The sequence below is a fragment of the Hyperolius riggenbachi genome, chromosome 6 (assembly GCF_040937935.1).
Source record: "Hyperolius riggenbachi isolate aHypRig1 chromosome 6, aHypRig1.pri, whole genome shotgun sequence".
NCBI classification, from domain to species: Eukaryota; Metazoa; Chordata; class Amphibia; order Anura; family Hyperoliidae; genus Hyperolius; species Hyperolius riggenbachi.
This window is the reverse complement of record NC_090651.1, coordinates 294,574,096-294,600,888: the sequence shown is the minus strand read 5'-3', so window position 1 is coordinate 294,600,888 and position 26,793 is coordinate 294,574,096. Positions and strand designations below refer to the sequence as shown.

General features: G+C 44.6%; 2 protein-coding genes across 6 annotated transcripts in view; one reads left to right on the top strand and one right to left on the bottom strand.

Annotated features, from left to right (window-relative positions):
- Window positions 1-16,992, bottom strand: part of LOC137521613 (sulfotransferase 2B1-like) — a 121,116-nt gene extending 104,124 nt beyond the window's left edge. Inside the window, exon 1 of one of the 3 annotated variants that reach the window (XM_068241088.1) lies at window positions 16,921-16,992. The gene's annotated coding sequence lies outside the window, so the exon portion shown is untranslated. Of the gene's footprint in view, window positions 1-992; window positions 1,036-1,131; window positions 1,151-16,920 lie in introns of those variants that run through there. The other 2 variants (XM_068241089.1, XM_068241091.1) reach the window with 2 other exon arrangements.
- LOC137521612 (uncharacterized) lies at window positions 894-26,793 on the top strand. 3 transcript variants are annotated; one of them, XM_068241086.1, is made up of 6 exons: window positions 894-910; window positions 1,301-1,425; window positions 7,505-7,667; window positions 11,682-11,938; window positions 21,491-22,018; window positions 25,401-26,793. In XM_068241086.1, the coding sequence occupies exons 2-6, from the start codon at window positions 1,327-1,329 to the stop codon at window positions 25,923-25,925; spliced, it is 1,572 nt and encodes a 523-aa protein (XP_068097187.1). In that variant the 5' UTR covers window positions 894-910; window positions 1,301-1,326; the 3' UTR covers window positions 25,926-26,793. The 3 variants fall into 3 exon arrangements, with proteins under 3 accessions (XP_068097187.1, XP_068097186.1, XP_068097185.1); XM_068241085.1 differs by lacking the exon at window positions 894-910 and adding an exon at window positions 1,104-1,138; XM_068241084.1 differs by lacking the exon at window positions 894-910 and adding an exon at window positions 1,159-1,218.

The window sequence follows — 26,793 nt, the reverse complement described above, 5'->3', positions numbered from 1 at the left end:
TCCCACCTTAGTGAGGTGAGTTACTTCACACCTTGCTCTGCTGTGATCTCTGCATGATGGGGAGGGCTCTGGCTACCCAATACCAGGGTCATACCCAGCCACCTATTCTGAGGGAAATACATCTTTTTTTTGCTTCTGTGGTGAACTATAAGGGGGGGGAGGGGCTGTATCTAGCTTCTTAATACTGGGGGTCACAACTAGCTACTTATATTGGGGGCTACTCAATACTGAGAGAGATGAGCCCACTGGAGCAATTGCAGTTTAGAAAAATCGCAATCACTCATCCTGCAGCATTTTTGCAATTGCAATTTGATTCAATGTTATAGGATCGCTGCAAAATAGCTATGCAATAGCTGCACAAGAGCAATTGTACAGCAATTTTACTACCAAGGTACCACCTAAAAAAAAAATTTGAAATCGCAATTGCTTTTGCAATTGCTGCTGATACAATAATAAAATTGCTCTAAAAACAGCTGGGAATTGCTGTTGAAATCGCTATGTCATTGCAGTTTCTAGTGAGTGCTCTGAGAACTGTTTTGCCTGGAAACTGCACTGTAGATGAAAGCATCTTCAAACCATGCATGGTGCTGTTCGATCTGTGCGCTTCCCATTATATATTACTTGTAGACCTAAGCCCGTTAATATAATGGGCTCTAGGTCTCCTTCCCACCTGTGACCACCGCCGCATGTCAGTGTGCATTCACCCGCATGATGCGCACGCGCACATGTCCACCCGCGCACACGCCCCCGAGCTCCCTGGCCCATTCTCCTCCTGTCCCAACGGCTGTCCGTGCTACACATGCGCAGTAGAGCAAACGCATGAACATAGGGACAGGGGAAGCAGAGACCCTTGCTCATCATTATATAGGATAATTATATAATGTGCACTGCCACTATGTGACCTGGTGAGGTATGCCTGTAGAAGTGGGGTTAAACAAGTTAGAGTTTCGCTACTATGGATTAAATAAATAATTCACTATTACTTTCTATACCTGTCAATATCTTTCATAGCTCACACTCTAATCAAAACTGACTACCGGATTTTGTCCTCACTGTTTCACATTCCTTTTATCAACCCCTTGCCCATACGTCAAACTACTGGCGCCATCTTTTGTCCTGGCAAGCTGATACCTATAGGGTAGGTTCACGATCGCCATTTTGTTTCCGAAGCGAGGCTCTTATCCACTTCCGACTTCTTGCTCCAACCTGTTTTCAACAGTATTTCTTTCTACTTTTTTATATATCATTTAAAATATATTGAATACTGATAGACAGGTGGAGTAATTTCTGTTATTTGCAGGGAGGTGCAGTCTCCGCAGGCGAGGCATGGAGGCGCTCTGCGAGGATGAGAGCTGTGAGAATGTGACAGGGGAGAGCAGCGCCGTCCCGCCCGCCGCCGAGCGCTGCTGTCATCTAACTCACAAGGTAATTGCGTGTTCAGCACCGAGCGTGTGTGATGCTACTAACACAACTATTGCTCACTTTGCTTTCTGCTGTCATATCTGGGCAGCTAAGCTGCAGAACTTCCCCGACTATTGAAGTTGTATTACCAGTGCTGTCCACACAGGCTTCAATGTCTATCTGCCTTCATTTCAAACAGCATTCAGCTAAAGTTTACTCCCTGCCACATAAATGACACAGTAGCCATAGCTCCCAACTGTCCCTCTTTGGGAGCCCTGTCCCTCTTTCCTCCTCATTTGTCCCTCTTTCAGGACTTTGCCCCTCTTTCTATGTAAATATATTTATTTCTCTACTAAAGTGTGTTTGATTGATTCTAAACTTTATTCACATCCTTTAAATTGATATATTACTAATTTTAAAATGTTAATGGAAAATGAACCAGGATAGAAAGGACCAGTCCCACGCCGGGACCCCCAGAAAGTATGCCGACAAAGGCTTTTTGGCATCTTGCGCAGTAGTCATTGAGCTCCTCAAGCAAAACAATGTTGTGACGCGCATTGTGCAGGCGTGCACACGGATTACTGCTCGGGGTTCTGGTGAGAATAGCCGAGGCTGATTCTGCGCAGTAGAGCGGAACGATCGAGCATGGCTATTTTCACCGGAGCCCGAGCGGTAAACCATTAGTGCGCCTGTGCGAGGCACTTTGTTTGGCTTGGAGACATTTTGGGGGTCTCTGCGCTAGATCCTGCCAGCGGCAGAGGACGGGTGAAGCCTCAATAGGAGCCAGAAGCTTCCCTTCCCAAGGTAAGTACCCCCTCAGAGGCACTCCCCCCCCCCCCCCCTACAGGTTTTCTGGAAAAGCACAAACATAATTTGGCACTAGTCTACTTTAGGAGACCCAGCAGGGAACAGTTCTCTAATCCCAGCCCCCTCTTACAGTACAAAGCGTCGTGATTGTCCAAATAGTGTGGACGTAGTTTACTACAACCTTAGAAACCTAGCAGTTCAAGAGAATGTCGTCCACCCAATCACGTTAGCTGAATTTCCCTATGAAGTTTCCTGCTCTGTCCCTTAGAGGAACAGTATCAAACCAAGTGTTTTATAATGACAATGTACAAATCCATGTCTAAGTAGCTGTGTAAACATTTTCCTACTTTTCATGTTAAATATTAATTATAATAATAATAATAATTAATTGTGTGTAGGATTTAGCTCTATTGGAACAAATCATTCTCAAAAGGGGTGTCTGCTTCAATGCACAGCCAGTGTTAGCATATCAGGCTACAGAGTATTTTTCCCTCAAAGCAAAAAAAAGTATGAAAAGCTGTGGTGTCACAGACAATTACAAATGTTTATAATACGTTACATTTCCTCTGCTCTCTTCAGACACTTTAGTCAGAGAGGCCTGGTGCACACCAAAAACCGCTAGCAGATCCGCAAAATGCTAGCAGATTTTGAAACGCTTTTTCTGTAGCGTTTCAGCTAGCATTTTGCGGTTTTGGGAAGCGTTTTTGGTGTAGTAGATTTCATGTATTGTTACAGTAAAGCTGTTACTGAACAGCTACTGTAACAAAAAACGCCTGGCAAACCGCTCTGAAGTGCTGTTTTTCAGAGGGGTTTGCGTTTTTCCTATACTTAACATTGAGGCAGAAACGCATCCGCAATCCAAAATCTGCAGCAGCCCGGGAGTATGCGTTTCTGCAAAACGCCTCCCGCTCTGGTGTGCACCAGCCCATTGAAATACATTACCCAAGCAGATCCGCACCCGCAAGCGGATCGCAAACCGCAGCAGAACCGCTCTGGTGTGCACTAGGCCAGACACAGGGTTAACAGGTGGACTGTGAGGGAATTCCCCCTCCCCTCATGGCTCACTCTGCAGTCAGATTAGAGCAGACTTGCGTCAGTTAAGAGTGAAAGGAATTTGATACAATAAACAAAAGAGATGAGCAAGTAAAATGTATACATCATTATTTACCAGGTTGTATACATCTCTCAATCCCAGGTTGAAAAAAAAAACGTTAATGGATAGTGTTCCTTTAAAGTAGACTAACGCAAGTATTTTTATGCAATTGCCCTGCTGTCTTTTGAACAATTTATTGTACGGTAGGTAGCATTTGTCATTTAACTAGGTGCTAGTCTAGTTGAGTGGACCGACATCCACTTTCTGCTCACGGCAATGTGATTGTGATTTGCTGGTGCCTATTTGGTTGCCTGTAGCCCAAAGGATGAAGGGTTTTTGTGTGCAATATTAGCGTTGGGCCCTTTCACACTGGGGCAGTGCAGTGCATCAAATTGACATGCTGCTACCGCACTCCAATGCAAACCTATGGAAGAAAACACATTACCTGCTTCGCGATGCGGTCCGCCGGAAGTCCTCGGTCTGACAAACCTCCAAAACCCGTGTTGGCCGGGAAGTCATGTTAGTCTCTGGCGATGCAGGGATTAAAAAAAAACTTTCCAGCGTGCCGCGCCTGTGTGGAAGCGTATTTTTACAATATGCTTCCATGCACGTCCGCATACCCTGAAGTAGGAAGTGACCACAAGCGCGCGTCACTTCCTGCTTGGCGAGATGGGGTATACTGCTTAGTAACACGGTACTCCCCAATGGCCTGTTTTTGGCGGTGCGGCTGCTGCTTTCTTCTTTTCGGGGCGGTGCGGCTGCTGCCTGTTTATGGTGGTGCGGCTGCTGCACTTCACCGTCAGTTTGCAGTGTGAAACCGGCCTTAGTGTTTGCAGCTGGGTCCCATATTTCTTACAAATTAATGTACACATCCGAATTGTTGTGAGTGGCTGTTTTGTCTGTGAGGTTTCCCGGTGGGTCCCCTCAACTAGACTAGCACTGTCAACTATAACGGGTGTTATGATACCTGAATATGTATGCTGACAACATTTAAAATAGACCGCTTATATAAGCTAAGTTAGCCAATAAATAGTATCATCCTGATTCAAAATGTTGTGTTTTTAATGATGGCCAACATGGGACATGGCCCTAATTCATGAAGCTGCGGTACTATAGCAGCGCGAGCTACATGACACCTGCGTGAGGTAAATACAGGACTGCACGTTGTCGTGCTGCATAGCGTGCCTTGGGTGCTGTGAAGTATCACGATTGCGCTACTAATTAACATAGAGCCCGGCCGCGCTAGTGAAGTATCGCCATTGTAATTCTTCACAGCACCCAGGAGCATGCATTAATGGGTAAACAAGGCGCGTAACTAAGGAAGGCACTCTACGCAGTGTGACCACGCAAAGTGTGCAGCCCTGTATTTACCTCACGCATGTGTCCTGTAGCTTGCGCAGCTTCATGAATCAGGGCTATGGTTGGATAACTCACACAAGGTTGGATATTTCACGCACATGGTTGTGAGGTGGTGAAATGCGATTTTTGCCATCCCGTTAACATGGAAGGCCAAAGGTGGTGAATTTCATCATCTGTCAGCTGCTTCTGTGCACTGACTGGCGCTTGCTTGCGCTTTGCAAGGGAGATGGCCCCACCCCCAAGGAATCATATTTGAACACAACTGCGGCCATGCTCTGATGCAACATGTCAATTTTTTTGCTGATGGTTATTGCCACTGCATGTCTTAATTATAAACACTGCCATTCGGCTGCATGGAATTGCAGCCAAAAGGTGCTCATGGTCTTGACTGCCCAACAAGTGCGTACTTCAGACTTCCGTGTAAAAGGCAAGGGGGGCCATTGGGGCGCACAGTCCATTTAGTTTGTTGGGCACTGTCGAAGACCATAATGTCGTTTCTGGCTTGGCAGCACTGACTGAGTAATTTTCGGCGCCAGGGAGCTTCTGACTGAGGCAGCAGCTGAGCTCATTAAATGGCACCCAGAGTTTGGCTATCATGTACCTCCACTCTAGATCAGCTGCGGCATGGCACTACTGAGGCCCCTTTTACACTTGTGGCAGTACATCATGTCGCACAAAATCGCTGCATCTCTTAGTAAAAGTAGTGATAGCCCTATGGGTCTATCACCCTGAACGTGGTGCGGTCGGTACCATCACTGCAAGAGTTACCTTTGCATCGTGCGTGGTAACCCTGGGAGGGGCTCATGCTTCAAGAACGGTGTGGTGAAAACGTTAAGGATTGCACCGCACTAAGTGTAAAAGGGGCCTTAAAGGATACCTTAGTCCTCATAAAAATGTAAAAACCGTGGGGAGCAGGCATGGGTGGTGGGCTGTCCTCATGCCCACCGCTCCCCCCCCCATTCTCCGCCCCCCTCCATTATGATGCACCAACCCTCCAAAGCTACTTCCTGGTCCGGAAGGTCGGCAAAGACTGTGCAGGCGCTGCCCGATGCCACGCATCCTTTGATCGCGCGCCCGCGGCCAGGAGCACTCTCTGCAGGCACACTACGTCACAACTGCGTAGTGCGCCTGCGCAAAGTTCTCCTGGCCGCGGGCATGCGATCAAATTACGCACATCGCCAGGCAGCGACTGCACAGTCTTTGCCGACCCTCCCTACCAGGAAGTAGCTTCTGAGGGTCGGTGCATCATAAAGGGGGGGGGGGTTAGAGCCCACTATACATGCCAACTACCCACCGTTTTTACATGAGGACTAAGGTATGCTTTAATGAAAACACTATGGCTATCATTCATAAAGCTCTTCTGCGCTCCAAGTCCTGGTACTTCTGCGTCCCACGGACGTCCGTCGGGCTGTACTGCGCATGCGCAGAACTACTGCGCATGCGCAGTACAGCCCGGCGGACGTCCGATGACGTCAGAGCGCCGGCGTGGGACGCAGAAGTACCAGGACTTGAAGCGCAGAAGAGCCCGACCTGGCAGCCGGCCTGGCCAGGTCGGGTTGGCCACCGGAGACCACCGGGAGCCTGCGGAGCGGCGGCGAGGGCACCTCCTGCCTGCCACGGGCTGGAGGAAGCCCCAGGTAAGTGGAAATTGATTTTTATTTTTCCTCCACCCTCCCTGAACCTTCCCTTTAATCTCGGTTACTTTACCGAACACTCAGCAAAATCCCCATTCATAAAGGCTCTTTCCGCATGAAAAGCTTACATTCCCGTGCAGAGCGAAACATTTCCGCCTTGTGCGGAGTTTTTCTAGATTTATCTAGAAAAAGTTACAAACACGTCCATTCATAAAGATTAGAGCAAGCGGTATGCGGAAGGAAAATACCGCTTGCTCGACAGTAGCGATAGGCGGGCGGATTACTTGTAAATGAATGGGACGGACCTCCCAAGTAGCATCAGACAGAGGAGCGCACAGAGGGAATCGGGCAGCTTTTATGTTTCCGCATGTCTTCCGCCACGCTACCGCCAGCTTCCTCCAGAAAACCTCCGCACTTCTATCGCAACAGGCAACTTCTTTATGAATGACCACCCAGAAGTCTTAAAGAGAACCCGAGGTGGGTTTGAAGACTATTATCTGCATACAGAGGCTGGATCTGCCTATACAGCCCAGCCTCTGTTGCTATCCCAAACCCCCCTAAGGTCCCCCTGCACTCTGCAATCCCCCATAAATCACAGCCGTGCTGCTGACAAACAGCTTGTCAGAGCTGGCTGTGTTTATCTCTATAGTGTCAGTCTGCTGCTCCCCCCGCCTCCTGCAGAACTCCAGTCCCCGCCTGCATCCCTTCCCTCCCTGCTGATTGGAGGGAAGGGATGGGGGCAGGGACCTGAGCTATGCAGGAGGCGGGGGAGCAGCCAAGACTGACACTACAGATGTGAACACAGCCACACAGAGCGGCTCTGATCTATGTCTGATTTCAGAGTGCAGGGGGACATTAGGGGGGTTTGGGATACCAACAGAGGCTGGGCTGTATAGGCAGATCCAGCCTCTGTATTCAGATCACATTCTTCAAACACACCTCGGGTTCTCTTTAAGTACCGGTTGCGGAGAAGAACGGTGTTTTCCCGCACTACCGACTGGTCCTTTATGAATGATAGCCTATGTTGACAAAGTTTAGAATAGTCCGCTTATACGGACTATACAGAAGCAAAACTTTTTTGAAGGAAAAGTTTTATGTTGTTTTATTTGTAAATGTATTTATTTTTTCAATATTTTTTGTGTTAGTGAGAGTATTTTGGGACTCAATGTATTTTTTAACTACGGTATGCTGATTTCTTTCTTACAATTAGGATGCTGAACTATCAACTATCAGTTGTCTGGATTATGTGGTGGAGCAGGAGGTCAGAGAAGACAAGGGGATCCAGAAGAGAAAGCTGAACAGGAGGAACAAGGATGGAAAGAGCAGCAAGAAAAAAGCCCAAAGTTACGCTTCTCAGATGTCCAAAGAAGCAGGTGTGAAAGTATTTATGGGCTCTTTTATAAAGAGTGGCAACCTGAGATTTAGCCACCATTTTTTAACCTACACATTTGAAATCCTGTTCTCCTGCTTTTTAAAGGAGACCTGAACTGAGAGGGATATGGAGGCTAATCAATATCAGTTGCCTGCATCCTGCTGATTTCTTTGGCAGTAATAGTATCTGTATCACACACCCGAAACAAGCATGCAGCTAATCTAGTCAGACTTCAGTCAAACACATGTGATCTGCATACTTGTTCAAGGTCTTTGAGTCCGCAAGGAGAAAAGCGCAATATAAATGTTATTTGTCTTGTCTTGTCTATGGCTATAGTAGGATTGAGCACCCCCCTCAACCTGTTTTCCCTATGGCTAAAATTATTAGAGGCAGAAGATCAGCAGGACAGCCAGACAGTGTCCATTGTTCAAAAGGAAATAAATGTGGCATCCTCCATATCCCTCTCAGTTTAGGTGCCCTTTAACATTACATTTAAAAATGGGGAAAAGAAGATTTTTTTTTTTTTTTTGCTGGTGCACTAAGCTTTAAAAGTGGCACAGTGATAGTGCAGTGTATAAAAACTGTATTGAAATGCATTAACCACTTAACAACCTCTGCCACGCTTATCTACGCCCCTTTAAAATTCACCTGAGTCACGGGGGCGTAGATAGGCAACTCCTGTTTATTTTCCTGCATCCGCGTGCACGCGGAAGTGCATACGCGTCGGGCACCCGCTGGTCCGTGATTGGCTGATGTGAACATGTGTTCACAAAGCCAATGACAGTGCTCATTCATGCAGACTGTGTGTAAACATTGTATCAGTCACTATGCTGTTACAGTTACTGAGATCACTCGTGAGAGGATCTCAGGGTACTTATCCGTTAGCCGGGCGCATCCGGCAGGTGGCGCTAATTACTATTCCCCCTCCAGGCCGACATGGATAGTAGGGAAAGATGCAACTCTGGTGGAGTTTTGTCGCCACCTAGAGGATGCGCCCGGGTAACGGATAAGTACCGATCTCAGATAACTAACACAGCATTAGTGAGTGATCAGCATCAGTGAGGTTTTTTTAAAATAAATTATACCCCCATTAACCCTTGCCTCCCTGAAATGTTAAAATTGCTGTGGTTTTTAGGTGAAAAACCCTCTGGTTGAGAAGTGGTTAAGGATGGAACATTGTTTATATATCAGAGAGTACTCCCAAATATTTTATGGAGCAGGACTCAATTGGCCCAATTGAGTGAGCAGACTACGGACACGATAAATTACTTTTTTCCTCTGTCACTGACACTTACTAGTAGGTAGTTACAATCTGACAGTTTGGGCAAATTTTGGACTTGTCTTGGAGGATCCTCAGGATTTTCTTCAGTTAAAGCACGAGCGGAACAGCAGTTTCGCAATCCAGTTGCCAAAATAGTGTGCAAATGATTAGAGAGGCCAGCTGGCACCTTTGTATAGATCCATTCCAGGGAGTGCTTTTGTAAAGAATAAAGGAAATGCTGAGAATTGCTATGAGGAGATGGACTAGTCCAAATCTGTCAGATTTTTACTATGTACTGTAAGTGAGAGTGATTGGGGTGGGGGGGAAGGTAGGCCAATTGTAGTGCTTTTTACTCCTGGAAAAATTAATGTCTTATTTGCATTTATGTATAATACCATATATAACTAAACAGAAACCGTTCTGAGTATAAACTGAGCACTGCACTAGGGTAAAATTGCTGTCCACTGCTGCCCAACACCTTCATTCAGCCTCTTTGTGGGTTGTGAACAACACCAAAGCTGAATGACAGTGATAGGCAGCGGAGGAGATTGAGGCAAGTAGAAGGATGGTGGCAGGCAGCAGGGGTAGAGTCTGATGTAGGAACAAGGAACAGTAGCCATTCAACCCCCACTGGCACACTCATTATGGCTGCTCTGCTTGTAGTGGGGATACCAGCATTAGAATCCTGTTTGTGATGGTCATTTCTAGAACTCACTGACAAACGTGATTTGTTTGATCAGCTGATAGATTTGCAAAGATTTGCTGCGATCACATCTTGCTTTAGCACATGATCATAACTAGCAAATCAGAACCTTACATTTCTATCACCTGACCAGACTGATCACATGCTTCTCCATGGGTTCTCCTAGACATTATAATCAGGATTAGTGATTCTCAACAGAAGTCAATGGTCTATATTCTTTACCAAATAAAACTATTACAATTGTAAAACCGGAAAAGAAAATGCACACTCCCAGTTAGCACATTCCTTATATATGATCAGCAGACGCAAATCAGGTGTAATGGTATCAAAGACAAAGGTTGTATACCATTGCACCTGATGGGCGTCTGCTGATCAGATATAAGGTAGGAATGTGCTAGCTGGGAGTGTGCATTTGCTTTTTGTGTTTTGCAGTCAGCATTCAGTTCAGAGGCAGTGCGGGGGATTCCCCTGGAGGCGAGAGGTTCAGAGATACCTTGTATCTCCCTCTGGGTATCGCATGGTAGTTTAGGGGTCCCGGTCTGTGGCAGATTCCAGGGTCCTAACTGTCCTGTGAACCAGTGTTTTGTGGTTTTAAACGTACAGAAATATTTCAGCCCTCACTGAGCATTACTTGCTAAGATGCAGTTTTTATAGGGTATGGTTTAGTACTCTAGGTTCAGTAGTATAGTTACAGAGCCATAGGTCCCAGTGTAAAGTTTTATCGTTTTTGATTGATGAACTTACCAAACATTATTTGAGAGAGCCTTTAAAGCACACCCGAACCGTGTAACAAAAGATGACTTTTACTTACCTGTATAGAAAAGTGTGGTTGGGCACACCATGAAAAGGTGGGTGCTTGGTATTGTGGCATAGGCAAACCACTAGGCAAAGTCTGTATTCAAGTATACCAGCACTCTCAAATAGTTCAAAAATCACGCTCTTTTTATTGAGCAGACATATCCACAAAAAAAACGATAATTGTTTCGGGGGCCTTGCAGGGTCCCCCTTTCTCAAGGCGTGTGGTCAACCTGTGGCTTCTTCCAGCTCTCCGCAGTCTTTGATGCCCCTCAGTGTGTTAGGGGTCTTTTGCCTTGTGCCACTGTCCCCCTAGAAAAATCTCCAATCGGACTGGGTCTCGGATACTGTGCTAGCATGGTCCCGTCCTCGTGCCTCCTCAATCACGCCCCTGTTGCTGGGGGCGTTCACCAGGCTGGAGATTTTTTAGGAAGGGGGGGTGCAGGGGACAGTGGCACAAAGGAGGGGACCCCAAAAACACGTGAGGAGCCTCACAGACTATGGGGAGCCGGAAGTAGACCCTAGGAAAGTAAAAGTCAACTTTTTTGACATGGTTCAGGTGTGCTTGAGTTTTTAACAGATTTTCCCTGGATTCACTATTTCTAACATAAAGTCTAATGGTGTATGGGTACCTTTGTGACATCTCATCGTAATCCACCATTAAAGTAGACCTCAACTGAGATGAAAATAGAGGCTGCTATCTGGTGATATTTTGGCGCTGATATGGAGGGAGACCCTGATCAAGTGGACAATTGGCCGCGTCCGCCGGAAGTGACAGGACCCGGTACCGGCGGATCCAGGAAGCGGAGGATGGCGGCGTGGGAGCGATCCAGGCTTATGGGGCTGGAAGAAGCCCCAGGTATGTATGAAATCTTTTTTCTGTTTCAATGTCCGGCGTCTCTGGTTCTCTTTAATTAACAATCTGATCGTTACACACCTTTAAAAGCTACCTTTACTTAGATCGTTCTTTCGTCAATTAAAAGATCGTTCGTCGTTCACAACGAACGATCGTTGTCGTATGTGTGTACGTAGCATTAGAGCAAGCATTCTGCCAGTGCTGAGTCGGTCACCAGATCTGCATACTAAGTTTGAATCGGTGGTTCACAGAACGGCAGAAGATCAGCACAGCAGCCAAGCAAGCAGTATTTTATTTAAAAAAAGTCTGCAACCCCACTTTCCTTGATCCCATTAGTTTAGGTTTACTTTAACCAAATCAGACACGGTAAATAAAAGCTTGTTTTCCCTTCCCTGAGCAGAAGTCCAGTCCAGCATTGGAGATTTGGTTTTGGCAGCTGAGATGATGGAGAAAGCAAGTGAGAAAACCTTCCAGCCTCCGGGTGCAGTGAATGAGTATGTTGTACATGACCACGGAGACTACTGCGTACCTGATGACCCTAAACTCCTGAAGAAGATGGTGAGGGAGCTGAAGAAGATAACTCATCAGCAGAGCCAGCTTCTCCAATCGCTGCAAGAGGAACTGAATGCTAAAGAGATACAATGCCATGCACTCCAGGTAATCTGGGAGCACATCACTGCTGTTCAGTATTTTTGGGCAAAAGCATAACTAAACCCAAAACTGAACATTGTAAATTCTAACAACAATCAGGATAATATGTGAATATAACCAGTGTATAGAAGTGAGGGACAGAGCCATGTTTTCTGCGCCAAATGTGCTTCCCGCTGTAATCTATGTATGTCTTACCATCAGGCACAGATGTTATGGCAGCTGAGACTTAACCCTTCATCAATTCACAAACCCCTGCCAAATCTCACCATAAGTATGCTGGCTGGCCCAGCTGTTACCTTTCCACTTTTTCTGCTGCCCAGTGTAGGCAGCCACAGGTTCCCCCTAAGTATTAGGTAGCAAGAAGTACCCTCAGCATTAAGTAGCTAGAGGCGCCCCCAACTATTAGGTAGGTAGAGATGCCTTCAGCCGAAGGGAGATCTCATCAATGGCAGGAGTTGGGTGAGTAACCTCTCATTTACGCTATACTTGGGATTCTGCATAGGGTAGGAGGGAGGGAGGCACTCGGGGAGGGAAGTGAGCCACCTTTCCATCATCAGGTGCTTGTAGGCATGAGCCTACAGTGCCTTAAAGGGAACCTGAAGCGAGTAAAAGTATTTAAAATAAACACATGATGTAGCTGCAAATGAATATTACATACTTACCTCGCTGTCAGTACCTCTCAGAAGCTCACCATTTTCTTCTTACAGTGATCCCTTCCAGTTCTGACAATATTTTGTCAGAACTGAAATATACCAGTTGCTGGCAGGTACATATCAGCAGCTGTCAGTTACAACTGAATGTGCAAGGTAATGTCCATGTTTCCCTATGGCTCAAGTGGGTGATATTACAGTGTGCTGACCAGGAAGCTGTTATGGGGTAATGGCCATTTTTCCATTGATCACAGTGGACAATTGGGGCGCTGGAGAGGAGAAAGAGATTGATGAATAGAGAGGTATGTATGACCTGTGTATGGTTATTTTGACTTTTCAGTTCAGGGTCTCTTTAAGAAAAATCCGGCCCAAGGCCTGGATTTACATCACAGGAGCCTATAGACACTGTGCTAGACTTCCACTCCATGAACTCACAAACCTCAACACTGCTCTTTGTATTCAGTTGCTGAGTGGGTCAATTAGGTGTGACAGAAGATGTCAGAATACTTTTCCCAGTCTTGTGTTTCTTAATCTGCATTAGGGCTGGTTCAGACGGACGTTTGGAGGCGTTGCGTTTGCTGGCGTCGCGTTCAGCAGCGTTCGTGTGCGTTTGGATGCGGTCGCGTTTTTTCTTCCCGTAGGGGAACATTACCCGTCGCGGTTAACCTCCCCTGGAAGCTACATGTAGCTTCCAGGGGCTCCTTGAACGCCAGGGAAAATCGGGACCCAAACACCGCGTTTGTGTAAACGCGCTTGAAAGCTTGGTACAAACGCTCCCATTCACTTGAATGGGAGCGTTTAACACCAAGCCCTGAACGCTGGCAGTAAACGCTCTGCAAGCGTCCGTCTGAACCAGCCCTTACAATGGAAACTATAGTGTTTATGCACTAAGGAGAATTACATGCGTAAAGTCTTACTCATGAGTAGAGAGCAATGCATTGTATTCTGCTCTACTCATTGTGAGGGTAGACTTTATGCATTTTATCCTGCTTAACACAGTTTAGTGTGTACACCCCTATGTGTCTGCATGAGGAAGTGGGACTTTGTAGTTCAGGTGAAAAACTGTAAAGCTGGCCATACACTAGGCCGATTCCCGCCAGATCGACAGCAGATTCGATCACTGGGATCGAATCTGCTGTCACATCGTTCCCGCTGCACGCCGAATTTCAATCTATATCGTCGATCGCTCCGTGCGGAAAATTACCGTTGATCGCCCGCGGGTAGGGAGCGCGTCGCTAGCGGCGGTCGAGTGCCTGACGACCGACGCAATAGAGCCCGCATACATTACCTGCTCCGCCGGTGCGACTGCCCCCGGTCACCGCTGCTCCGTCTCCGCGCTGGTCTGGTCTCCGGCATGCTTCACTTCTTCTAGCCCGGCAGGAAGTTTAAACAGTAGAGGGCGCTCTACTGTTTAAACTTCCTGCCGGGCAGGAAGAAGTGAAGCATGCCGAAGACCAGAGCGGAGACAAAACAGCGGTGACCGGGGGCAGTCGCGCCGGCGGAACAGGTAATGTATGCGGGCGGGCGGAGCGGCGGCAGCAGCACCATCACAGATTGTGAACGGTTTCAGGCTGAAATCGGTTCACAATCTGTTTGCAGTAAAGGTAGCCATACAATCCCTCTCTGATCAGATTCGATAAGAGAGGGATCTATCTGTTGGTCGAATCTGATGGCAAATCGAACAGTGTATGGCTACCTTAATACCCTAACTCTGCTAGCAGGAACTACCAGGGTGAGAGCCCTCAGGCTTGGTTCACACTACAACTCAAAACGGACATTTTTTTACACACATGCTATAAACGCACACAAAGATACGTTATATACACTAATCTACCTCCAACCAGGATTAAGTGACATATGGTAATGGTAAATATTAAATAACTGTACGCTAACTCATCATTACAACCATGAATAACATCAATACTGCCCATTAAAAAAAACTCACATACAACCATCATCTATGGTACCATGAGTCACAGGAAAGCTACAGTAATACAGTAGAGTCTCTGTTATCTGGCAGATGGAGAAGCAATGTTAAAAATGGGCCTAGCTAATATAGTACTATACCCCACTCGATATAAATACCATGAACTCTGTATTAAATGTTAAAATACCACGTTGTTTCAGTATTGTATTGCACTGTAAATGTTATAACCTGTAACTAAAATTAATAACATTTTGTTCAAAAAGAAAAACATACTGTAGGGAGGGGAGTCGTGGAACCTGGTGTTTAAAGTGGACATGAAGATATGTAAAAAAATAAAATAAAAAAAGATTCACTTACCTGGGGCTTCTGCCAGCCCCCTGCAGCCGTCCTGTGCCCATGCTGTTTCCATATGATCCTCCGTTCCCTCGCCGCTGCTCACTTCTGGCAGTCGCACAGCGCCTTGCATGGTCCTGGCTGGGCGTGTCCTCGTTCTCACTCCTGGGACCAGGAGCGTACTGCGCAGGTGCAGTAGAGATTTTCTCATGCTGCACCCCTGGCGACGGGAGTGCGTGTGTGGATGTGCGCGGCCAGGGATGCGCAAGGCGCAGTTGCCGTCGTCTTGTAAGTCGGCGGTGAAGAAACAGCCGTGGTGGGGGACTGGAGGGTCGTTTGGAAACGGCGTGGGCACAGGACGGCTGTAGGGGGCTGGCAGAAGCCCCAGGAAAGTAAGGGCCCATTCACACTTGCGAATCGCAAAACGCTAGCGCTTTTGCTAGCATTTTGCTCTGGCGATTTTTGGCGATTACCGCCCAAAAAATCGCCATTCACACGTGGGGCAATTTTTTGCGATTAGCGCTTCTATAGCACTAACCGCGATCGCCGGGAAATCGCCTGAAAATGGTGCAGGATACAATTTTTGGGGGGAGATTTGCGTTAATCGCCAAAGTGAGAACTGGCCCATAGGTTTCTATTGCACTAGCACTTTCAAAAGCGCCAGCGCTTGAGCGGTTTGCCGAAATCGCCGGCAAAACGCTCAGGTGTGAACGGGGCCTAAAACTGTTTGTTTTTTTGTTTTTTTTTACATATCTTCAGGTCAGCTTTAAAGAGACTCTGTAACAAAATGTTCAGCCTTATTTCTTCTATCCTATAAGTTCCTATACCTGTTCTAATGTGGTCTGTCTTACTGCAGCCTTTCCTAGTTGCACAGTGGTTGTATTATCTCTGTCATATAATCTAATCTTCTTTCCTCTGACGGCTTTGTCGGGCTCAGGCACTCAGGCTGGAATGTGCAGCTCAGCTTGTGATAGGATAGAAGCTATACACACCCTCTTCGTGCCCCCTGCAGTCTCTTGTTGAGTCACAGACTGAGCTTCTCAGAGCCTATCACAAGCTTTTAGCAGCCATGTCTTTTGTTTGTAAACACTGCCTAAAACTGGCAATTACAAGCCAGGACAGCAGCAGGGAGTGGCAGAAACAGCGCAGAGGGGCCCAGGAGAACATAATTAATAAAATGTTATGCTTTTTATTGTAAGCTTTTTAGAGTACAGAATCTCTTTAAGCACAGCAGAGCCCACAAATAGCCTAAGAAGTTGGCCTTCACCACTGTGAATACTGCCAGGTGTTGTATGGATTTTCAGCTCCCATAGAAAAATTGCTACCCTGTAGTCCTGCACATGCTTGTGTAGTACTTGTTGCTTAGAGACTATTACACCTCCTATAAAACTCTGCTACCCTTAGCAGAACAACCCAAGTTTCCAAACCAAAGCCCAGTGAGCAAAGCAAGTGGGCAAGGGTCCTGGTGTGCAATGTCCACTATTCGAGTGGAGATAGAGTTAGGATAAAAAGATGACCAAGGTAGCAAAAAAATCTATGGGTAGCTTAAATGTCAGGTAACCGTCAATTTGTGCTGGTGGGTTGAGACTGCTGGTTAGTTGGGAATCTACTATAATATACTGTACACTAGTTACATCATTATTAATCTAAAAAAACGCACAGCACACTACATTGAGTGCATTCATTACTGATTAATTTACTTCATCATCAAAAGAACAAAACATACATTGCCCACTGAACAAATAAAAAACAACAACATGCTCATCAGTGAATATTGTACTGCTGAACTCTCGTTTTCTCTATACAGTATAACAGTCAGCATTCATTCATAGTTGTCATTAATTGAAGAGAAAACCTCAACAACTTAAAAAACAACAACAAAAAAACACAGAAATAACACACCAAAGCCCACATAACACTAATTCATTTCTTAAAGAAGCAAAAACAAAGAATTCAATGTAAAAAACAAAACAAAACAAAAATACTACATTACTTACTTACATGTTAGGTTAGAAGCTACACAGAAGACACATACTAGCCTTGCAAACTGTCTATTTCACCCCTTCCCCCATCCTTACCTCCTTTTGTTCTATGTGCAGTGTTTGTTTACATGCCTCTACAAATTCTGTCCTGGTCCATGCATGTGACTTCCAATCTCTGCCTTGTAAGCATCTGGTATTTTGTTTCTTATGCCACATCACAATCTTTCAGCATAGCACCGCCCACGTCCAATCCCCCTTCCATAAGCAGCCCACCAATGAACACCTTTCATCACGCCTACTAGTTTTACATGCCTTGCTCAACACTTCCATGGTCTACAATGTCAGCCAAAGTTTCCCACATACCAAATTCCTGGTTTATCTATGTCTTATGCTGGGGATACACGGTGCGTTTTCTTCTTATTAATCGATTCCCCGCTTGATACCTGCGGGCGGACAATAGCGGAAATCGAGCGGAAGATAAGGGAGCGCCCACGGGGACAAGCGGGAATCGATCCGGGGGGTCGCGGCGGGAATCGATCCGGCGGCTAATCGAGCCTCTGGGTCGACTCGTGTATTCCCAGCATAAGGTTCGGTTCTCACCTGCTGCCGGATCATGTGTGGCCAGCGGGAGTGGATAGTGTGCTTTACGCTTCGATGGTCCGGTTTGATATGGCTGGACCCCAGGGCAAATGTGTTACCCCCGTAGGCTAACACATCCACCTGTGCAGGATTATTGAGAACTGCACAGAAGTGCGGTCTGCTTTCTGCAATGAATCTTGCGGATCCGTTGCAGAGTGAAAAGTGTGAAAGGCTCCTATTTATAAAATAGGAGCCTTTCTCTGACAGTTTTGCAATGAGCGGAGAACAGACAAAAAATGTCCATTCTCCTCTCAAGTAGGAACACAACCTTACGCTGAGCGGATCGTTCAGAAACAGCCTTATCAGTCTGCAGACAGACTGTACACACGCACTACTGTCGGGAGAACGACCGCCCGGCGGGAGGGTCTGATGGACCAGTTGTTCTCTGTAGTAGTGCGTGTGTACGCACCTTCAGCCTCCTATTCAAAAGTATGCAGAGGCACAACAAATAAACTGGGGTGATAAAAAAGTCAAACAAATGTTTGCAGGCATAGTGTACTATTTATCCTCCATTGTTCCATTGTTCCACAAGCCACATAGGATAGTTCATTATGCTAGGTACACACAATGCAATTTTTATGCTGGGAATACCCCATGAGATATTTTGGCTGATAGATAGTTCTATAGATAATTTATGTCCAATCTTAATTACAATCGTTTTTCTGATCGATTTCTCATAGAAGTGAATGGAAATGTATAAGAAAAACGATCAGAAAATTGATCAGACTGAAAAATCTCATCCTGTATTCCCAGTATTAGACAGTTTTACTGTCAGATCAACTGTTTCCAACATGTCTGATCTAATTGCTGATCGAATTTCCAATCAATTTTCCATAGAAGTGAACGTAAAATTGATTGGAAAATCGATCGGAAATGATCTGCCAGAAAATTGCATCGTGTGTACCTAGCATTGGAATTATTAGCAAGTAGCAATGCTTCTTTATTTCTATTTACTTATTCTTTTGATGTACAGTATGTACTGTGTAAGGCGATAACCATGGACTAGATTGTGAGCCCCCCTGAGGGACAGTTAGTGACAAGACTATATACTCTGTACAGCGCTGCGTATTATGTCGGCGCTATATAAATACTTGAATAAATAAATAAATGTCATAACACTTTTTTTTTTTAGTATAAAAAAAAGACATATGGCAATTTTATTTCTCTGTCTCATGATCTGAAATATAGTTATAATTACTTTACTTTCTCAATATATTTTAACACGGACACCACTTTTACTGTACAATACACTGAACATTTCCCAGCAACTTATTATATACCCCCCACTTCAGCCATGCCCAACACCACCAATTTCAGCCACAGTACTTCGAGTCCCCAGGCAGTAAAAAAACACTATTATTATTAATTTACTAGCAGATCTATGATCGAACGTTGTTATGAAATACCCATGCTCAACGGAAACAAATCTGCTAGTGCTTATCATTTACACTAAACATGATTACTTTCAGAATTTGACTTGTAAGTTTTGCATTTAAAGAGGAACTGTAACCCAGGGAGGAAATTCATCCCAGTCAATGATACCTCCTTTCTCATGGGAAACCTTTACTTTTTCTTGAATAGATTATTGGGAGGGGGGGGGGGGGGGCTCTGTATGGTTGATATTGTGGTTAAACCCCTCCCACAGTGTGATGTCATGACCAAGGTCCTGATGGCTTGCTGTCTGTGGACCTCATTGCATTGTGAGAAATAACGTCTTTTTCCAACTGCTAAGCAAGCAGCATCTCCCTCTGTGCATAGAACTCTCAGTAAATAAACACTCCGTACAGATCACCTGGCAGAACTAAAGGTGTCGCCACCAGTGATCCATTTCAGAATGTAAATCAGGGAGAGGAAATATTTTACAATGGGCAAAAACTGACTAAATCTATAAATGAAGATTGCAAAAAGGCAATTTTATTCATTGTGATATTTTCACTGCAGTTTCTCTTTAATTGGGCTTTAAACTGTGTAGAGACACAAAATTATTGTTGTCCTGAATAACCATTTATGATTGCAGCACGTGAAAGTGTCTTTATGTGTTAAAGCATCTTCTGCCCAGTCTTTAAAAATCAGCCACGTTGGATATTTAGGCCAGTTATTGTATTCTGTTCAACAGGAGGCCTCCTCTGCTCTCATCCACTGTAGATGATGTAAACCTGACGAAGGCTGCAAGGCCGAAAGCTTGTTTGTTCTTATTCATTTGTAGTTAGCCAATAAATGGTATCATCCTGATTTAAAACTTCTTGCTTCCACTGTAGATGATATTTGTCTGGGCCAAGAGTACCTGACCATAGGACATATAGACTGATGTAAGAAGGCATTGGGGTTGATTCATAAAGCATTACCGCATTCGGTAATGCAGAAAAAAGCTGACTTTACCTAGTACTTAGCTTTTACATCACAAAGCATGGCATGTGTAAAGTTTCTTGAAGTTCTTCTAAGCTGTGGCAATTAACCTCCTTAGCGGTATGCCCGACACTGTCGGGCATACCGCTCTGTGGCCCCAGGAGTCCCCTATAATAAAATTATTGTCCCAAATGACTGTAAACCATTTAGCTAGCACTAGGCTAGCTAGTAAAGGTGTCGGGCACCCACGGATCCCACGCGATTTCCCCGTTTATACCTTACCCAGCCTGGATCCAGCGATCGCGCAGCCTCCCTGCACAGCTCCGGTCTCTATGGGGAGGATCGGGTTTGCGCATGACGTCATGTGCGATCCTCCCCATAGTGAAGACCGGAGCTGTCCAGGGAAGCTGTGCCGATCGCTGGATCCAGGCTGGGTAATGTATAAACGGGGGCGTGGCGGGGATCGGGGGGTGCCCAATAGGGCTGCACGATTTTAGGAAAAAATCGAAATTGCGATTTTTCTCTCAAATTGCAATTTCGATTTTTTTTTTCCCCCGATTTTTTTTTATTTTTTTTATTTTTTTTATTCCTGCTTTTCGCACTTTGGGTGGGGGGGGGGGGGGAGACTTGGCTCACGGCCTGCACTGCCTGGTCCGCTGTCTGTAATATCTTGCTTCTGGCCCCACTGTGCGCGGATTGGCCAGAAGCAGTGAATATGTATAAGTGTTAATGAGCGGGGGGCGGATCCACTAGAGCGAGCGGCCGGGCACATCATACAGCATTACCGATCACTGGCTAACGATGGAATGATGGCAGCGGTAGGCGGAGATGTACAGAGCATACAGCTCCGCCTACCGCTGCCGTCATTCCATGTGCCCGGCCGCTCGCTCTAGTGGATCCGCCCCCCGCTCATTAACACTTATACATATTCACTGCTTCTGGCCAATCCGCGCACAGCAGAGCCAGAAGCAAGATGTTACAGACAGCGGACCGAAAAACCGAAGGTACTGACGATCAGCAGATCGTCTTGCCTCGAACCGTGGTTTCGGTTTTAAACTGAAAAACCGTGCAGCCCTAGTGCCCAACACATTTATTAGCTAGCCTAGTGCTAGCTAAATGGTTTACAGTCATTTGGGACAATAATTTTATTAATCGGGCATACAGTAACAAAACCTCCTGAGCGGCGTAACGCTCAGGAGGTTAAATAGATTGTTTAGAAAGACTAATAGACAGATTCAGAGCAGATTCAGGGCAAGCAGAGGCAGTATAGCAAAACATGGGCATCTAAATTGAAGTTGGGATGCCTCTTTTATTGTAATGCTGTCTCTGCTCGGAGAACAGCAAATGTAACAACTCAGCCAGCTAGTCTTCTCATGTTACCAACAGGTAACTCCATGCATTTCTATCGCAGCGGTGAAAATGTTTATGAATTAGCATTCAAAAGTCTAAAATACCGAATGCAGTATTTTCCCAACCGGATTTTTTTTTTACCGCACAGCCTTTTATGAATTTACCCCATTGTCTTCGTAGATTCTCCTCATTATACTTCATATTTCAAAAGCTCATATGAATGGGGTCTTTGTGGTTACTCCAGAAGGCAAATTGAAAACTGGAACATGTGTGGTAAATCAAAGTTTAAATTTTTACTAAGCAGATTTTATGCATTTATTTCTAAATAAAGGAGACGTGGGAGAATGAGAAGTGGATGTTGACGTCTGATATGGGCCAGCAGATATCCCAGCTGGAATCGGACATCAGAAACTTGACTTGGGAGAAGGAGAGTCTAGAAAAGGAAAACAGAGACTTACAAGAACAACTGGAAAGAAGTTCTGGAACCGTTCTGTATCTGGGCCAGCAAGTGAAACTTCAGGAACATAACCGAGAAGAGGGGGGATTTTGTATGGACAGCATAAAAAATGACAACAAGTGGGTCCGCTTCTACACAGGCTTTGACAGCCATGAACATCTCACAGACTTCCTTAGCTTTCTGACTGCAGACCAGAAACTGTGTGCTGGTAAAATTCGCAAGAGGTCAGAGGTGGGACCTCAGAGTGCTCTGTGTTTAGAAGACCAGCTCCTCCTTGTACTGACCAGGCTGCGTTTAGGATTATTGCTTCAGGACTTGGCCTTCCGATTCAGAGTATCAGAGTCCACTGTTTCTCGTTACTGGCTGAACTGGACAGACCTCCTACATGCAAGGCTTACTCAGGTACGTTTTGTGATATGTGACCATTGGCCAGAATGGGCTTCCTGAATCAGTGTGTAGAGGAGAAAATGTTCTTGATACTCATAGTAATAGAATGCAAATCGAATCATCATTATTATGCATTCCTGGGTTTTTATTCCTGACAATTTTGACATTTCAGCGGTATCGTCATTGACCGACAGCAATAACATTTTTATTACCTATGCCATCAAATTGATACTATATATGGTATATTGGGGTTTTTTTGTGTGGGGGCAATATAGGCTTTCTTTGGGTAATCTTTTTTCCAATAATTTTTTTAGTTTTATAGCCTTATTACAGGATAAAAATAGGCGTAAATGCAGAAAATACTTTTTTTTTTTTCATTTTTCACCCTTATTATTTCCACATGTGCAGTGCTTGTGCCATCTAGTGGCTTCAGCAGAGTATTACCAATATTAAAGCTAGATACGTAGCAATGGTAGAGCATCAATAGAGGTTGTCATGCTATACAGCTTCCTGCTAATCTACTCATCAAAGTTTCTTCATAGCAAGTCATCTTAAAGAGGAACCCCAGCCAAAATGTTTTTCAGTTTTGGATAAGGGTATAGGAGGGTTAGATCTGTTACTGATTGTCTCCTCACTAAGGAAGTCTCACTTCACCTCCTGTCCAGGTGGCATGGTGACAGGGCCATAGGCCTGGTGCACACCAGAGGAGTTTTTCTGAGCGTTTTGAGTTGTTAAATCTGCTGCTAATGTTATCCTATGTGTCTGTGCACACTGGAGCAATGAGGTTTTGTAAAAAAAACCCCATAGCATTACATTGGGAAGAGCTTTTAGAGGTTTCAAAAGCTCTTCCCAATGTAATGCTATGGGTTTTTTTTTACAAAACCTCATTGCTCCAGTGTGCACAGACACATAGGATAACATTAGCAGCAGATTTAACAACTCAAAACGCTCAGAAAAACTCCTCTGGTGTGCACCAGGCCATAGTCAGCAAATGCCAATATGTCAGTGCTTATTTTGTATGTATGCGATTGATGGTGTTGTAACCCTTGTTTGTGAATACCTCTCCTTCATACCTAGTGATATTACTTGGTGTAACCAATTACTAAACTGTACGGGGCTCCTGGGATCTGTCTTTTTGTGTTTTGTTTTGTTTTTTAGGAAAGGCCTTCAGACTACTCCAGGTGTCTCCTTATATTAAACTCAGAGAGCTTTAACGACCGAGCCTAAAAAGATGAAACAGTACTGGCTACAGCTCAATTATTTCTTTATTTCCAGTGCAGAATGGAATAACTGTTTTCTACTGCTTTAGCAAAATTAATTTTTGCACTGCAGAAGAACCATTTAACTCAAAGCAAACCTGAACTGTATATTAAGTCTATCTGGACGGATATATCTGTCCAGATAGACTGTGCAGCTGCCGCTGCCTGAGGCGCGCGCTCCTGCTGCCTGCCGTTACCCCCCCCACCCCCACCTTCAGTGAATGAATATAATTCCCATTCACCGATCTAAGTCCCCTGCAGAAAAAACAGACGCTTTCTAATCAGAGAGTGCTGTATTTCTGCAAAAAAAAAAAAAAAAATTCACAGCCTCCTTGTAGTTCCCGGTAGCGTGATCGTACGCTCCAGGACTTTTGACTGTGGCCATCTTGTGGCCAAATGGTAAACTACACCCACATACATTCTTTACATTACATTACATTATTTTACATTTAAAATTATCTGTTTCCCTCGCACACCAAAAATTACCCAAATACATTTTTAATAAAAATAAATAAATTAAAAAAATTACAATTAAAAAAAAAAAAAATCATAAATAGTTACCTAAAGGTCTGAACTTTTTAAATATACATGTCAAGAGAGTATCTTATTATATTTTTTAAAATTATAAGCTTGTAAATAGTGATGGACGCAAATTAAAAAAAATGCACCTTTATTTCTAAATAAAATATCGGTGCCATAAATTGTGATAGGGACATAATTTAAATGGTGTAATAACCGGGACCAATGGGCAAATAAAATACATGAGTTTTAATTACGGTAGCATGTATTAATTTTAAACTAGAATGGCCAAAAACTGAGAAATAACGAATTTTTTCCTTTTCTTTTTTTAATCTTCCTGTTAATGGATTTAGAAAAAAATAATTCTTAGCAAAATGTACTACCCAAAGAAAGCTTAATTAGTGGCGAAAAAAACAAGATATAGATCAGTTGTGATAAGTAGCGATAAAGTTATTGTTGAATGAATGGGAGGTGAACTTTGCTCGGATGCATACGATTTTCGACACTGTAGGCTGAAGTGGTTAAAAGTCAAAATATAATAAACCTACACATGCAATACTTACCTCCCATGTAGTGTACTCATCAATCACTTTCTTCTCACCTGCGTTTTGTTTGTTCACTGTGATCAATAGAATTCTTCTTCCTCCATTTTGAAAATGGCCATTAACCCATAACCGTTTCCTGGTCAGCACACTGTTATACTGTAATATCACCCACTTAAGCCATAGGGAAACATGGGCATTACCTTGCACATCAGTTGTCCTTTCAGTTATAACTGACATCAACTGATATATTTAAGTTCTGACAAAATCTTGTCAGAACTGGAAGGAACCCTTGTTAGAAGCAAATGGTGAGCTTTTGAGAGGAACTGACAGCCAGGTAAGTATGTAATAAATATATATTTAAAGCTACAGCATGTGTTTATTTTAAATAGTTTTACTCGGTTGTGCTGCAATTTGCACCTTGCTTGCAATTTGTTCCCTTTCCCTCACTGTAGCTAGACTTTATTCTACATACAAAGGAGATTGCCCCCCTCCTGGGCTCAGTGTAGTTGCGATTTCACTGAGTGAATGGATAGAGCTATCTTCATTTCATTTCACTACAGTCTTAACAATCTAATGCTAGGTAGACACCATACAATTTTCTGGCAGGTTCACCTGCCAGATTTATTATTTCCAACATGTCCGATCTGAATTTTGAACGGAAAAACGATCGAAATTCAGATTGGATATGTTGAAATTAATTGATCTGGAAGGTAAATCTGCCATAAAATTGTATGGTGTGTACCTAGCATTACGAGGTTTTCTTCATTGCTGTTAGATCTGTAAGATATGTCTACTGTCAAAGTGGGTCTTTAAAGTAAAACTCATCCGTATTTAGTGCCTTGCTTATCTTTATCACTGGAAACAGGAGAGGAGCATCAATTCAACTTGGGAAAGCTGGGGTAGCATTGCATCATACACTCCTGCTCTTTAGTAGTGTTTACAAAAACACACACACACACACACTTCTGTGTGTTAATTCAATATGCTATGATGGTATTTATACCGAATAGAATTGAACTAGTAGACAGTTGCTGTTTGACTTTAAAATACTAACCTCTTGCTATCTACTTCTAGATCCCTATTCTGTACAGTGCCAGATACCTAGAGCTCTTTGAACCCAAGAGATTGGTAAAGCATCAAGGACTCAATTGCACTATAATGGACTGCACAGACTTGTTCTTCGAAGTCCAGGCCAAAGACCGCACTAAGCCCGCTTCCACACACCCCTCCAGGAACCATTATTTAAGGCGTGGCTATGCCATTGCCTCCCCTAATGGTTACATGACGTTTTCATCTAGTTTACCATTTGGAGTAGCTACTAAGGTAATGGATGGACAACCACAAGAAGAGATGGTTGGTGGGAATATCACACCTTTACACCTTCCAGCTTTCATGCAGAATGTGCCAGTCCATCTTACCCACCAGCAACAAGAAATGAGTAGACAGGTCCTCAGCCTCTTGAGCCTCATAGACAAAGCATTAAACTTCCGCTTTTTGAAGTCTGTATACCCACAGAACATGGAAGCACAGGTAGACCGAGCCTGGATAATCTGCTGCTACTTAGCATGCCTCCTCCATGATCCTATGGGACTTTCATAAACTGGTCCATTGGTTACAACCAGTCTGCCATTTGATGGTTTTGCAGTAAAACTGCAGTAAGCACAATTCATATATTTGCACTTTTATACTTTCTGTTCTATTCCATGTGTTTTCTAATACATATAACTCTGCTTAAAGTAAACCTGTAATGAAAAAAAAAAAACAGCCCCATGGGGTACTTACCTCGGAAGGGAGAAGCCTCTGCATTCTAATAAGGCTTCTCCAGTTCTTATCCGTCCTGGCGCTGGAAGCCCCTGAATGGCGCAGAGGTAAATATTTACCTACCCCGATCCTGCACAGGCGCAGCAGCATCTTTCCCATCAGGCTCAGGTGGAAACAGCTGAGCCTGATTGGATCCGCTCTACTGCGCAGGTGACTCGCACCAGTGCAGTAGAGCAGAACTAGTCGTGCTCGGCTATTTCCACCGTAGCTTTCCATCAGAAAGCCTCTAGTGTGCCTGCGCTGGATCGCGGTAGGTAAATATTGCCGCACCTGCACAGTGCTTGTTGGGGCCATTTTCGGCGGAGCCAGTGCTAGATCCCCGAGGCTACAGCGGACGGGGAAGCCTCACTAGGATCTTGAGGCTTCCCCCTTCTGGAAGGTAAGTACTCCATAGGAGCACTTGTTTTTGTTACAGGTGTACTGTAATAACAATGGGTAAGAAATTGCTTTTTAGGAATCCATCAAGCATTCTTTGATTGTGGAGGTGAATACATGTGATGATATGTATTACAGGTATAAGCACCAGACACAGTTTGCACCTATCCAGACTCTTCCCAGTTAATTTTGGAACTACCTAAATTACTGGGGCTTGGGTAAGATATTTCAAAATAAAGGTGGTTGGCTGGAGATTCTTTCCACAAACACA

Coding starts and splice junctions, on each gene's coding strand:
- LOC137521612 (XM_068241086.1), top strand. CDS start 1,327: ATGGAGGCGCTCTGCGAGGATGAGAGCTGTGAGAATGTGACAGGGGAG. Junction 7,668..11,681: donor TCAGATGTCCAAAGAAGCAG/GTGTGAAAGTAT, acceptor TTCCCTGAGCAG/AAGTCCAGTCCAGCATTGGA. Junction 11,939..21,490: donor TACAATGCCATGCACTCCAG/GTAATCTGGGAG, acceptor TTCTAAATAAAG/GAGACGTGGGAGAATGAGAA.